Source organism: Sprattus sprattus, assembly GCF_963457725.1.
Source record: "Sprattus sprattus genome assembly, chromosome: 15".
Lineage (NCBI taxonomy): Eukaryota > Metazoa > Chordata > Actinopteri > Clupeiformes > Clupeidae > Sprattus > Sprattus sprattus.
The window spans coordinates 16,288,094-16,303,978 of NC_137913.1; the positions used below are offsets into that span (position 1 = coordinate 16,288,094).

Here is a 15,885-nt window from a genome sequence, read left to right on the forward strand (position 1 = left end):
TTAAGGACACATATAACATCGTATGTATAGAGTATACCACAATATGAACTGGTTGGTAGATAAATATTTTTCAGGCCCTCTAAAAGAGATGTTTTTGTCCATGCAGCAGCATTTGCTCTCCCTGGACTTAAGTGAGTTCTAACTCTGCACATTACTTGCTCTTGGATTGAATGGGACTCCACAACAAAGCGCTGGGGATTGTGTCACTTGAGAGGCCGAGTTTTTAGTGCTTTCATCAAACGGCTAAAAAAGGAAACATCCCTCTGTAAAATATTTTGCATGCTCGTCCAGTACAGAAATACGTCAAAGAGTCGAGATTCTCAATTCTCTGAAGTTTTACGCAGTGTACATTTTATCAGTGAAAGAAGGGATGAAGGAGAAAACACATGTAACAGATATTGTAGATGTATAGATGCATTTTATAGCTGCATGAGTGGGTGGGGATGCTGTGCAATTGGATGAGGGGTGAGTGAGAAACTGGGGGGAAGCAACTGCACAGCAATTTTTCCATAGTAATTAATTTGTTAATTAGAGTGTTGCCTGCTTTCATTACAGATACAGCACTTCAGATCTCAGTGCTACACAATTCAATTTGTACCTCATGTTCCAAGGCTGTGTATTCTGAGATGTCAGATGCCCTTGGGTGTGTGGTGGCTGTGTGTGTGTGTGTGTGTGTGTGTGTGTGTGTGTGTGTGTTCGCATGTATGTGTGCGTGTGTGTGCATGGACACACACATTTACATGGGCTAATTGAGAGGAGGCTCTTGTTATATAAATAACTGCCACGTTTTCTATTGAAAATTAAATATTATGAAGGACAGCACACTCACTGCTGGAGTGTGTCAGAATGATGTGAGAGTGTGAGGGAGAGATTGGAACAGTCATAAATGCCAGTTCCATTACACAAGAGAATTAACCTTCCCCCTCCTTCACGGTAAACCATGGATGTTCACTGTATTATGCAGGTATGAGGAATTTTTTTTGCAGGCAGTCTGGGAGTGTTATTTAAGTTTGAAGAAAGACAAAAGGCTAAAACTGGTTATTGGTTGAATGAGTAAATAATGAAAAACACAATGATGTTTCAGTCTAATTAGCATTTTTATTTTATTTGTAACAACCCTTTGTTTCAAGTGGTGCTGGGCTGTTTAATCAAGTGAAACTTAAATAGCATATGAAGTCTGAGTATATGTTCAAAGCAAGAAAACATATTGTTACAAATATGTCATCAGCTTATCAAGGCTGTATAGTTCTCACTTACACCCACAGCTGAATCTGAACAGGAGAATGAAAAGGCTGCTTGTCAGTCTGGAGTGGTAATTAGTCAGTGAAATGATAAAACATACAGTATTTGAAACAGCTTTAGAATATTTTGGGATCTCTGAGGCTGGTTCTGTGGTTTAACATCACTCCAGATATAAAAGCAATAAAATAAACGATTGTAAAAGCATACTGTAACCTAATGCATCGGTGGAATTAAACCTCTTTCATTTTTAAACATAGTAGACTTGTAGCATTGTAATACAGCATTGTAATATCTGTCATACATTTTCCAAAAAGGCCCCCTTTGACTAGACCACCCCGTTGAAGTCAAGGGTCCGAAGTTACCCACCTGCTGATTTGGCACTCAGTGTTCGAAGAAAAGCCTCAATGTTGCTTTCCTATTCATGTATCTCCCATTCTCTGGGCCATCATTTGTGAGTTGGGGCTTTTCATAAGTGCAACCAGCCTGCGTGTGCAAGGACAGACAGATCTACTGCTGCTTCCAGGGTCTGGCAGGCATGCTGGCGTCACAAACCAGCAAAAAAGCTTAAATCGATAAGAGCGGTCATCTCCTGGGGCGTGCTTCTCTCTTTCCTCTTAAAGCACTGCGCCCGCGGTGCGCAGACACAATGGCCAGGCATCAATACCTGCAATCAGGGCTGCCAGGGGTGGGGTAAAGGAGAGCTTGGCCACCCCTGGCTAACGAGGTGCCGGCTCTTAGCTGTAATCGGGACGCCATTAGTTTGCATCAATTCACTCTGATGGGAGGGCAAGAACAGGGTACAAAAAAAGGGGGAACAAATGGGTACCATTAGGAGTATCATTGACTGAGTGCTTCCCTCTTTGTCTGAAAAGTTGATGCTTTCATGCTTTCATCATCTTTGTGTTGTGTAGAGTGTCAGTGTGAGTTTGAGTGTGCCCACTGTGGTTCATTGTGTATAGAAGATGTACAAGATACATCTATTATATATGTCCCAACGTGGTATGTAAGTCTCCATTATAAAACTACAATGTTTCCATTATATCTACCTCTGGAACTCCATGGATATATATATTGTGGCAAGCTTGCGTGGAACAAGGCGTCATGAGGCAGAGATCTCAATTCTTATAGTTCACTGTAAACCTGAACATGTTCAGAGTACTGAAAACTTTTGATGTAACCGATTACATAATAAAATTTGAGTAAATATATATATATTTTTTAGAAAACTTAACTTAAAAATTATACATCGGCTACACTAATATCATTACATTTTTAAGTTCTCTGAACTCATATTATTCCAAAATCGTTCAGGATTTTGCCTCGTCCGATATTTGTGTTTCTCTGGGTCTTTCACAAACTAGTTATTACACTTTTATTACAGTTTTTGAAAGGGTATCTCCCAACTGCTTGCGCAAGCTCTTACTGTAGAGAGAACTGTCATTGGTCGACAGCCTTCCCACACTGTAAACCCAAACAGTTCTACTAACTTATTAACATTATGTATTCAGTACTACATTTACATTTGTGATTTAGCAGACGCTTTTATCCAAAGCGATTTACAAGGAATTTTGCATTTATAGATCAGGAGCAGTTTAGGGGTTCACACTTATACACTCAGTAAGGAGGAGTGGGGAATCGAACTAGCAACCTTCCAACCTCTTGATTACTAAACGACTCCTCTACCTTAGGTCTGCTGTGTCCGGCTCTCATCACGAGATCTCTGCAATCGTGTACTCAACGATGTTGATGACGTCAGATACTTAACAAATATGAGTTATCAGGCAATGTTTACTCAAACAAATACATTCCAATACAATTAAAACATCTTCACTTGCTCAGAAAACGTATACATTTTAAGCTTTGTCAACTAAATACCAGTTTTAAGTACTAATACATAATGTTAATAAGTTAGTAGAACTGTTTGGGTTTACAGTGTAATTACTGTGCCCCATACACCGCACAGGCCAAGGAAATGCTGTTTTATTAGCAACAGAATGCACACTCAACGAGCATGAATACTGGCTGGAGGCCAGACAGGAGATTCGGCCATGATGTCCCATTGCTAGTTAGACACTATCTTGGTCACACAAACACTGGAAATCACAAAGCCACAACAATCAAGACATGAACACAACAAACAAATATTATAACAGCGATTCAACTTGAACATTGAATGGACAAGGACCAATATTAGAGAAATGTACTGTACTAAACCATAAAATGAATATAATATGTCATCAAAGATGAATTTAACATGCTAAACTGAAATACTCGCTTCTCCGACAACAATGCTACATCCAGTATATTCTCTTTTTTAAAATGCCCATGTCTGTTTGTGTGTTGGCCTGTGTGATTCTGCCCACTGCCCATTTCTGCAGGACAATTTGGACACCCATGGTTGCCAGATAAGAACGTGAACATAGCGTGCAGCTGCCGTGGAAGTAAAGCAAACAAATGGGACCCACAGTGAAATGTTTGATTCTATCCAACCAGAACAGCCTCGGTAGCTATCTTTCTAATAAACTGCAACACCAGAGATGTAATAAAATGCAAGGAAATATTGGAGATGCATTTGTTCAGTACCCATAACCTCTCAACCCACATGAGCTTCAAATCTAGGTAGGAAGGAAAGCAATGTTCTCCAGCATTTTGTATTTGGAATGCAGTACCGATTTTAAACTCTTGGTGTCCCGTTTATATATTCCTCCTACAACTCCATTTAAAAGCCCCATGAGCCCTATTGCCGTGGATGATCTGGAGAACCTGGGTTACCATAGCTGCTAAAGGTCCTTCCCTCATCCGGGAGCTCGCCACCTCTGGCACCTTTAGTCCACACAGGCCCCGTCTCCAGCCAGCCTCTCACCAGTGTTAGGGTCGCGTCTGCCTCCTGCTGTTGCCTCAGTGGCGGTGTGGTCAACGGGAGCCTCTCCTCTTCATTGCATTGTCTGAAAGGCTGCCACTTTCGCTGTTTTTTGGCACTGTTCCTCTTGTCGGCGGCAGTACCGGCACTCTGATGCCGCACAGGGACCCAGGGAGAGCGCGTCAGCGTTGTTAGGACGTCACCCTGCACAACGCTGAATTTCAAAGTCATAGCCTTGAAAGGCCTCCAGCCTTCATGCCACCTGGCCCTCAGGATGCTTAAAGTTCAGGAGCCAGGTGAGTGACGTGTGGTCAGTGCGGATGAGTAAGTGGCTGTTGTACAAATATGGATAGAAGTGCTGCGTTGCCAAAAAAAACAATTATTGAAACAACGATTCATCTTAAACCTTTGAAGTCCGATGAGCCCTTACGCTTACCAGTGCAGAACTGTCAATGACTAGAGCCTACGCCTCCCCCAGTTTCAGTCTGTCTTACTGTTCAGGTTAAAGTAAGTGTGTGTGTGTGAGAGTGAGTGAGTGAGTGAGTGAGAGTGAGAGTGTGTGTTTGTGTGTGTGTGTGTGGGTGTGTGTGTGTGTGTGTGTGTGTGTGTGTGTGTGTGTGTGTGTGTGTGTGTGTGTGGGTGTGTGTGTGTGTGTGTGTGTGTGTGTGTGTGTGTGTGTGTGTGTTGTGCGTGTGTGTGTGTGTGTGTGTGTGTGTGTGTGTGTGTGTGTGTGTGTGTGTGAGAGTATCATGCTGGGTGGAGACCTCACTGAAGGGTGGGATAGGTATTTTCATTACCGGCAAATTCTGAGCAATTTCATCGCAGAATTTGACACTGACCTGGCCCCACATTGTGAGAGTGATGGGAGCTTCAGAGAAAGAGCCGAGCCGACCAGCATCAATTGTCCAATTGTCTAAGGAGAAGGGGGTGAGGACGGGTGAGCTTCTTGGGGTGTTAGTAATATGTGTGTGTCTATGCCTAATGCCCGCAGTAAGCATCAACAACAAGAGTTTAAGTATCTGTACTTTAACCCAAGGTTTCTTGGTGTACTGTTCATACAGGCTTTTCAGTGATGCTAGACATATGCAAGGTATTTGTGTTCATGGTCAGATTCACATTGTGAATATCAGGTCTACACAAATTTGACAGTCAAGAAATTGCTCAGAAAGACCTTCACCTTGACATCCTGTTTGCAGTGTCAACTCCTCTCTTTCCTTAGATATGCTGTATCTTTATAACTTCTTCTGGAAAACTCTGTGGCCCTGTCCTCCTGCACCGTAAACACTCAACCTCGCCTCGCCTCATTCAGAGGCCAACCTTGCCTTAAAGAGACCTGGACATGCTCAACAAGCTGAAGCCATTAGATGAGCAGCACGTGGTCAGGCTGCCAAATTACAGTCCAGCAAGCCCTCCTACCCACCCCTTTTCTATAGACACCCCCCCTCAAGCAACATAACCACCCGCCCCCGTCCTCCTACCATCCCATTCTCATGGTAATAATACCACAGCAATTTTCCTCCCTTTACCCTGGCTCAATACCAGCACCAAGAGGAGGAATGGGGAGTGTTGGGAGAGGGACAAAAGGAGAGAGGAAATGTTGCCGTGGCACCAGGAGGCCGGGATAAGTGGCAGCTGGATAAGAGAAGGGGAAATTGAACGCTGCCCTCAGCAGAAATACAATAAAAACATCCTGTAATTTGCGCACACTCCCCCTGCCTCCCGTTATCAAATTGCTTGGCGCTCTTGGCGACGGTGTTTCACGAAAGCTGTGCTTTTATTTTTGTATTTCTCTTTATCTTTTCTCTCTTTTCTTTTGTCCTGCTCCTCTCTGTGGGGAGACCAGACAGCTGTCTGTTTTTTCCTTAAGTTATATGCGTGATCCCAGAAAGATGAAACAAATAAATATTCCGACTTTGACCCCACACATAGTCTCTGATTTCACAATCCTTGAGAGAAGGATACGCTGTGCTAATTCTTGCATTATTTAATGGACGGGCAACTGGATCTGTACTGGTGTTTGGTATTACCACACAACTTTTGGTTGCTCCCTCCCTCCCTCCCTCCCTCTCTCTCTCTGACCCCATCACACTCTCATAGGGAGATTAAAGCTTTCCCTTTATTTTTCCTGTTTTGAAACTGGGGGCTGTTGTGGCCGTAGGTGGGCGCAAGGCCACCTCAAAAACGTACCTCTGCCTTTTAATGTGAACCAGACTGGAGAAGGACCAGAGCAAATTTAATAAAGAGAGAGCAAGAGAGAGTGGGGGGGACAGACATGCCAACACAGTTAAATCACAAAGCCCTGAATAGAATTAGGAAGCGTGCAGAGCCCCGAAAGCGGATTGGAAAATTGATATGAAATGAGTGGGGTGATGGTGGGAGGCCCGCTGGCCCCAGTGTGGTTCTACACCTGGAGGAGTGAAGAGAGCGCGGGGAGGGCGCACACCGCCGGAGTGGCTTTGATCCCTATCTGTGTGCAGGCCCGGAAATGAGCTGCGTATTAAAATCCTACATGACACACGACCCCAAAAGCTGAGAACACTCTGCTGAAAAAACAAAAACACAAATCCCTCCTCTCCCTCTTGCTCTCACTCGCACACACAGACACACACAGCCACACACAGCCACACATCCATACATAGACATGAACACACACAGACGCATGCACATTCACGGCATCTGAAGAGTTTCTGCTTTGGACAGGAAATTAAAAACCCCTTTAAAATTATCCATAAACCACAGGGGCTTCAAAATGAGAAAATAATCAGTGATTATTCACAGGGTTTAAAGGGGGCCATGGAAGAATTTAGCTCATGCTCCTTCTTGGCCTCCTCCTCCTCCTCACACTCTCCTACTCTCCTGAAAACACTTTGTGTGTAATCTTTGTTTTGTTAAATATCGCCCGTCTCAAGAGAATCTCTGCTAAATTGGCAAAAATTGACTCAAGCGGCCAGTCATCATCCCTGCTGATTTTTGGCTGCATTAGTTTTGTCTGGGCCTCCTCAGGGTGGACCATGTATCATGATACTGAGTAAACGCTTCAAGTCATAACACAAGTGGGAAAGATGTTAATTATACCTAGTCTTCGGTGGCCCACAAAAAAATTGAATAACATGTTAAACACAGGTTCCCGTTTGTGGGTCAGGGTATGGATTTCAAACAGATTAAAAAGCCGATAAGAGAGAAAATTAAAATCATCCCTAAATCAGTTTAAGCAGACACATGCCTCGTGGTGTTTTCAGTTACCGTTGAAAAAATGCTCCCTTTGTTGCAAGTTCTCATTTCTTTCATGAAGTCAATCATTTATCAACTCTGATTACACTACCGTGGAGAGACCTAATAAATATAGCATTTGATTAACTAATTCAGAATATTAAAGATGGATTCATTGCCATCAATAATGTTGCAGACATCAGAAATATGATATTCTTCATTTCCTTCCTCAGTTTATATTACAATTGCTTTGACAATTTGCTAAATTACATTTTAATGCCTTCAAATATCTGTGCCATATCTGAGTGTATGTTTACATGTGCTGGTGAATGGCTTTGTTCCTCTTCCAAAGCATGTGGCTGCCATCTTGTGGTGTGAAAATATTACTGTCGTAGCACACGATTTATACATACTGTATGTTGTGTAGGAAAATACAAGAACCTGTGAATGCGGCTTGAAGTTGTCAGTATGACTAGACAATATATGGTTCTATTTTCTTATCTCCTAACTCCACTCCATGATTGGTCATATTCAAATCCCAGAACATGAGAACATGACATAGCATCTTTACAAAACTACAATAAAAGCTTTAACATAACTCACACCGTTTTGTTTATTTGTATATGATGTTGCCAGTGTGTGAGCAGTTATAGTGTGCTCTTCAATTAATTACTGTTGTTATTAATTTGTTTAAATGTTATGAAGAGGTAAATGTATGTATTTAACATAGATAGAATATTATATTAAACAGAATTTACACACACCAATGTTTTAGATATTCCTTAATAATTCCTTTTTAATAATAATGATAATACTAATTGTTGTTTTGTGGTAGTCAGAAACCCATAGGACAAATACGATAGGGTCACAAAAGCTGTATTGGGGAAAAATACACTTACAATCTGAAACACTTCAGACAACACAGCTCACATTTCAGGAAAGCCGCAGGGTTCTGTTAGAAAAAAGAAAACCTTAACTAAAGACACATAACACATAATTAACTTAAGCAATAAGGAGTTCTGTTCCAAAACTAGCACAACCTAAAAGGCATGCAAAAACCTTGCAAACATCACCAACAGCCTATTTGACACTGATAGAAGCTTGCCAAACTGGTGTTCCAGCCAGGAAACTCAGAACTACATAGTGCATATCCTGGATGGCTAGTGGGAAAGACACAGGTGTTTATCTGTCCTTCATATGACCATATGCTATCAAAATTAATTTGAGGATGATAGCAAAACTAATTGCCTATAAAACTATACCTCGAAAAGTTTAAAATTGTTGTATAGTGTCACTTTAATGAATTCCTCTGTGGGAAAGCAAAATATATACGCAAAATCTAAATAATAGAGGGCCTGCCTAATCAACTCTGCTTAATACTCCCTCTGATATAATGTAAAACGTGAAGTTTCTTCTCAATATTTGTTTTATCTTTACATGTGTGAATGGAGAAAATGAGCATGAAGAACGTGAACCTTAAGAGAGTAGTATAATAATAATAATAATAATACAGTACTTTATTTTTTTTATAGTTCTTTTCTAGATACTCATAGACACTTGTATACCAATTGTTTCACTGAAGTTTATTTAAAGTTCAAGTTATGTAAAACTTAGTGTAAATTGTAAATAGCTCTTTTACTCCTGTGTTCAAACACCTTGATCTGAAGCTGTCAGTTCAAGTTTCAAGTTGAAACTTAGTGTAACATGTAAATAGGTATTTTTCTCTTGTGATGTGTGAACTTCCACACTTATTCATCCCTAGTTTTTAAACCTTTCAGATTAATTTCAAGAATAGGACATCGTCAGTGTTCATGTCTTTATTTTTTGGTCACAAGGAGGATTGTAGCTCGTCTCATTTATTTATTTTTTTGTTCGTGATCGGCAACAAAACAAGTATTTACACAAATGAACACATTGATTATATAGGCTGTAATAAGTACTGAAATTCCCATGTTTACAAATCGGTTGACCATGGTGATGCTGCGAACCCGTCTGCACCATTAATCCTCTTCCTATCCTTGTGCTGGAATGCAGCATGGATCTCCAGGAAAGTTTTGTTCTTGGTTTCCGGAACTACAAGGAATATGTAGATAGCCACCATAACACAGATGACCAAGAACACCAGGAAGCAGTATTGCTTGAGCCCATTCTGAAAAGAAAGGCATAGAAGCATATTTGCTATTTGGTGGACGAATAGAAAGAGGAAAGAAGACCCTTATAATGTAATGTAAATCCTTATATCAATTTAACACAAACTATTAATGATTAGCCAAGAATTCACACGCTGTTTTCTCAACAGAATTTTTAGAAATATATGTTTGGGGTCCTTTATACTAGTGTATGAATGCTGGATCACATGTGAGGTGGTGACTGATCATACTGACAATAACTGTAACAGAACTCTCTCTCAGTTTAGGCCAAATACAGACACCATGAAGGCCAAATACAGAGACCACAGTATGAAATGAAACACGCTACTGCTTGAACCTACCACAATAAATGGGAAAGCCATTCCAATGATAAAGAAGCTAAGCCAGTTGACCGACAGTCCGATCATATATGCGGCAGGACGTGCGGTTTGGGTAAACAGTTCAGTGGTTAAAATGTTGGTGACGCCACCTAAAACAGAGACAAGGCAGCATTTACATTTGGGTCATTGCATGACATGCACCACATAAAAAATGTGCTCTTGACTTTAGACTGGGCGTTGACACTTCACATTCTGTATATTGAACTAACTGAAAAATGGGCACAAAGAATGTTTTGCTGTATTTTAGCGCATGACTACACCTGGTCCCAAGCCAAAGCTGAGGATGAAAGCGAAGACACAGATCACACTGAGATACGGCACCCATGGGCTGGCCTCCTGAGGAGAGAAAGGAATTATCCAGTATTTAAGATCCCATTACTCAAGGTTTGCCAGGCACACACGCACGCACGCACGTACACACACACACACACACACACACACACACACACACACACACACACAAACACACACACACACACACAGCACTGGATGACTGCAAAATAGTGCATCATCACTAATAACAAGGATGCAGTGTACTGTAGGTCTCACCAATCCAGCTAATGTAGTTAGGCTATCCATACATTCACCATAGTCAGGCGAGATGCTTTAAATCATTCACCTGGAAGGTAAGTGCCACAGTGAGACAGAAGCACCAGAAGGCCATCAGCGAGTATCCCCCAATGATGAGTGCTCTCCTCCCCAGAGATTCGATCAGCAGGCCCTGGAAGACACACAACTCGCATGACATTCCTGCTGACGGACCTTGCTCATGCCTGTCTCCCTCCTTTGCACTACCTCGGAGAAATCTCTTTTCCTCTCTTCACAGCATAATAGTGAACCAGGTAAAATGTGTAATCAAGTGGACTCACACAGGAAAGAGCCGTAATAAGTTCACATATTCCGGCGCCAAGTGTCACATAAGGGATCTTGTTTTCTGGAATTCCTGATTGGGAGAACACATAATCTGCATAGAAATAGATCTGGAACATGAAATGACAATGAGTTAATTTCCTGAAAGAAGAGGCTGCATCCCAAACTTCTTAAATAGTGGTGAGACATTATCATTCATCATTTACACCAGTGGTTTCCAACTTTGTGATTAAGACACATTTTGAATATTAACAGTTTTCAATCTATCAAAATCAACACATTTTCTTGAAGTCAATGTCATTTAACATCTTGTCTTGACAGAAGCCATATACCATCACAAGATTGTTAATGTCCAATAGTATATCACATGTAAAGAACGTGTCACCGGTGGGCATGGCAAGACAAGTATGGATTATTAGTGTGACATTTTTTTGAATCATTACTATCATAATTCTTATTATACTGTGTGAATACACAGTGATGTTAATGATGTCACACCACCATGTTTATCTTGAACTTTTGGTTATATAATTAAGTATGATTGCTGTGAGCCATACCGCATTGATGCCATTGAGCTGTTGGAAAGCGTTGAGGACAATGATTGTGTAAAGCTGCCAGCGGAGACTCTGATCCGAGAACAGTTCCCATGGTTTCTTAGGTTTGACTCCAAGAGCATCAAGTCTCTCCTTCTCTATGTCTGCCTTCTCCCCGTGGTATTTATCTGCACCATGAAGCTGTTTCAGTGCTGTTAAGAAACACAAGACATTGCAGACATTCCTCAGCTCAAAGGTTTTTTTTGTATTATTATTTTTCCATAGATATGGGCATAATTTCAGGATTTGAGGAAATTTGAGGTTTAATAATCATGTTCAACCTAAATGAGTCAATTATGGCTTTTTACAGTTCAGAATTGATTGTGTCTTCAGGATGTGAAATGGTTTGTATTAAAATGCAGCATTTTCTTTTCTTCATTCTCTAGGGAATGAAATATCAGACCTGTTAACCTTGGGGTGGCCCATTCAAATCAACAGAACTTTTAACCTTGGGGTGGCCCATTCAAATCAACGAAACTTTTAACCTTGGGGTGGCCCATTCAAATCAACAGAACTTTTAACCTTGGGATGGCCCATTCAAATCAACTGAACTTTTTGGAACATTCTGAAGAGCTGTATAATAAAAGTGTTCTTAAATACATAGGAATCATTATAGGCCCTGCATATATATTTTTTATTTAGCCATCACTTACCCTCGTCACATGCAGTCTCGTCCCCTTTGTCAATCAGTAGGTAGCGGGGGCTTTCTGGAAACCAGGGCAGAACGAGGAGCTGCACTACCGCTGGGATGCAAGTGGTGGATAACAAGATGGCCCAGTATCCCTCTCCACCCAACAACTCACTGCAAAAGAGTCAGCTGATGTTAGTGGGATAGATTAAGAACAGATAGAAACAGTTGCCTGGTCATGCACGCGTAAGGTATTTCTCATGGGGGAATGGACAAAGGCAGGGGCGTAAATGTAGACATTGCAGGCGGTGCGGCTGGGATGGAGGGGTTCGTAGGGAAAGCTGGCCCTCCATCAATGCGTTCAACAGAAGTGACTGTGTCAAATTGTGGCTTAAAAACGTATGTGTTCAAAGATTAACTTGCATTCCATTAAGTGGAGTACCTTATGATATTTTGTTTTGTCAGAGTGCTATCCATGTTTGTGATAGCTTTCTCTTTGACCTGTGTACTTTTCCCAAGACAATAACCGAAGTCACTAATTCGACCATAAAATCCAACACATAAAATATATACAGTATATGCCTAATGGTGTAGGCCTATGTGTGTGCCTCATAACTAGCGTGCATTGCATCCCATTCTACCTTACGCCACTGGACAAAGGACAGCATGTGTTTGTGGTCTGCTGTTATCAGTCAAGTGTCTGTGAAATCTTTCTTAGGCATTATTATTATTTGAACAAAAAAAAATCAAACTGAATTAACAGAATTATTCAATTGAATGTGACCGCTTCTGCACTACCAAATTCAAGTAGTGAACTCCTTGGTCCTTACTTACTGCAGTCCAACCACCTGTCCAGTGAAAATGCCCCCTGTGATGAATATGGATGTGCCCATAGCCATAGCTCCACGCAGTGCCCGAGGGGCAATCTCACCAAGGTAGAGGGACTGCACACATGAACCTATGCCTGGGCATCAGAGGAAAAGAAGAAATAAACTTCTTCACGAGAATAGCAAATCCCATTACTGGCAGTATTAACAAAACTCTTCCTTTAGAGTTTTTGAACAGTTTCTAGACAAGTGTTTAAAAACATTTTTGGAATTTGTCAGAATATGTACCTGCATTTATGCCAGTTAGAAAACGTCCAATGATAAGCAATTCATACAACCCTGTGGGATGGCTTATTCCCATGAAAAAAGCTGCAAGCAAAGCAAAGATGTTGTTCATCATCAGTGTCCCTTTCCTATTACAAAACAATAACAGAAAAGAAGAGATGATCAGAATCAGTATAAACACAAGCACTAGTTAGCTAATTTACCACGGATTATTAGAGTACATTTCAAATTCATTCACCAGCTAATGTGTCTTCTGTTGACAGGTTTATTTTGAATGCAATAGAACAATAGACACACTTGTGTACACTTTTTTTTTGCTATACCTGATGTCAGAGTGCTAGTTATTCATTCATTTACAACTACCAAATGGATTGAATGAAAATGAAGCATGTTAGCTAGCTGGCTACACGTCTAGGAATCTACAGCCTGTTGTAGGTAATGAGAACTCGGAATGATGTGCCACATCCCCAGAACTCTATGTGCCCCTATAATTTAAACTTAAAATTCATTGGATTACAGCACCTACGTATGTCCTTTAATTGCTCCCCATTTGTACTTCAGACTGTATGGTCTCGTCAAGGTGATTATAAAAAGTGACGTTACTGTGCAATACCAACCTTCCATACTTGATCGCCAGTGTTCCACCGACAGATGAACCCACAAGTCCACCGATAGTGAAAATAGACACTATGATGGACCAGAGGAAGGTGAGCAGCTGTTCTGATATCTCAGTGTTGTATCTTTCCGTCCAGGTTTGGTTAATGAATGTCATCACATGCTGAGATCCCAGGAAGAGACAGAAAGTTTAGTGTGGACAAGAGAAGACCATACATCAGACAATTCATTGCTCTGTAGTCTTTGCACAGTTGTGGGTCACACACCACTTTGCTGTGACTAAGCAAAGCCTGACCTCAAACAGGCCGACTTCATGTGACAGTTTCTGATAGAGGCCATTACGGTGGTTAAAGATGTGCTCTGTCTGCATAGCTATTGGTCAGGTTCACGGCTGAGTGGGATAATGCAATGCACTGTGGCCGTTAAGATTGTATGAATGACCCAAAGGAATGTTGGCCCTCCTGATTGGATGCGCATCAGTGAAGGTATAGGGTGCCTGAACTTCCCAAAGATGGGGAATTGAAACAGTGGCTATACAGTGGAATATGTTCAGAGTTTAGACTTCGGTGGATTCAAAACTTTCTCATATCTGTAATCAATTTTCAATAAAAAAATATTTGATCAGGAACGACAATGGGGGGAGAAATATTGTCAAGTGGTCTCAGTGAAATCATTACCTTAGTGGGTGCATTTACAATGGATATGTTATAGCCATACTGAAATGTCCCTCCAATGCAAGAAGCGCAGACAGCCAAAATCAGTGTTGTGCTAGGAACCTAAAGCCAATAGAATGAATGAAACTCAATACAAAGTTCATGCAAGTCCACACTGACAGCAGTTTATATTCAATACAATTGTTTATTAAGTAACATGGAAATACGTCTCACTAGAGGCTATATAACAGTAAAAGTAAATGTTTGACATTTAACAAGAGGCCTAAATAACGTGCACTCAGACAGAATCATGCTTATGATTGCAGCATAGAGCTTTATTCTTCCCAACAGGCTGAACATGCATGATGTAAATTACAGTTGCAATGTCACAAAATACATGCAATGTAACAAAATATCAGTTGACTATTACATGAAAATAATAACAATAGCCAGTACACAGGCCTTTGTATAACTACTAATAGAAATCACCAAACCTTTGTTGGAATGGTTAATGATATCTCATTAAACTATAATATAGGAAACATGTTATGGCAAATATGCTTAAACTCGGCTTACCTTAATTTGCTCATGCTTTTCTGTGATGTCTTTGAGCAAAGGCTCAGACTCCATCATATCTCCTTTTTCTTTGGACTTTTTCATTTTTCTTATTTTTTCTTTTTGTACTAATCTTTGGTGGCAGTGCTACTCATTCTCTGAGCATTGTGGGAAAAAGGTTAGTTGTGCTACTTTTATGTACAGGACAACACAAGTGATCTTTTGTTTTCAGTCTGAAACAAACTTAAACAGCATGAAAATTGCACATGATATGGAGAGAACCTTTTCCTTCAAGGTAGTCTACAATTGTAAAAGACATGTGATGGAACTATGACTACCCTGGCTATGTACTGTCTTCGTCTCCGTAAGAGCAAATAGCTGAGACCTGACTCATTTGATAGAGTGAAACTATTATTTCTGTGCTAGACCCCTGATGTAAAGGCTTAGAGGCTTTAGTCAGTAATGACTTACCTATCGGTGACCGCTTCCTTTTACTGTCTGTTCTTCTGACTGGGAGCTCAGGATCAACGTCAAAGTGTTTATTGTCACATGCACCAAATAACTTAGCATCATCAGAGCAGTGAAATTCTTATGATCAGCTTCTGGGATCCCAATACAGAGACACTCATTTACCCAGTATCTGAAGACCAGACTCACACACTTTTTTTCACATACTGACTAAGCCCATTTAGTTTCTATACTTCATCTTCGGATGTTTTGGGTTTTCTGTTCACGCTGATGTGTTTAATGTTTCAACCCAAACTGAGATCAAATTTCAAATGCAGTTTAAACATATCGGGTAAATGTAAATACAGACACATGAAGTGGAAAAAAACAAACATTTCATCAGATGGCTTCAATAAAGTAGGAACCAGAGGGCTACAATACTGATCAGTGTAACAACTAATGATAACAGTTGGTTCATATACAAATTCCTTGTCCTGATTAGTAACATGAACATATCAGGACTATAGGGACTCCCCTTAGGCAGACATATGTGACTTACATGGCCTAAAC

At 40.8% G+C, this 15,885-nt stretch overlaps 1 protein-coding gene across 1 annotated transcript; it reads right to left on the reverse strand.

The window, feature by feature from the left end:
• Positions 1-9,266: 9,266 nt before the first annotated feature.
• Positions 9,267-14,973, reverse strand: LOC308376311 (solute carrier family 2, facilitated glucose transporter member 11-like; the record flags this gene model as incomplete). The annotated part of the gene is made up of 12 exons (XM_080852606.1): positions 9,267-9,461; positions 9,804-9,931; positions 10,103-10,178; positions 10,462-10,563; positions 10,712-10,822; positions 11,270-11,457; positions 11,959-12,107; positions 12,768-12,897; positions 13,049-13,173; positions 13,663-13,823; positions 14,338-14,436; positions 14,890-14,973. The coding sequence occupies 12 exons, from the start codon at positions 14,971-14,973 to the stop codon at positions 9,267-9,269; spliced, it is 1,548 nt and encodes a 515-aa protein (XP_080708732.1).
• Positions 14,974-15,885: the final 912 nt, after the last annotated feature.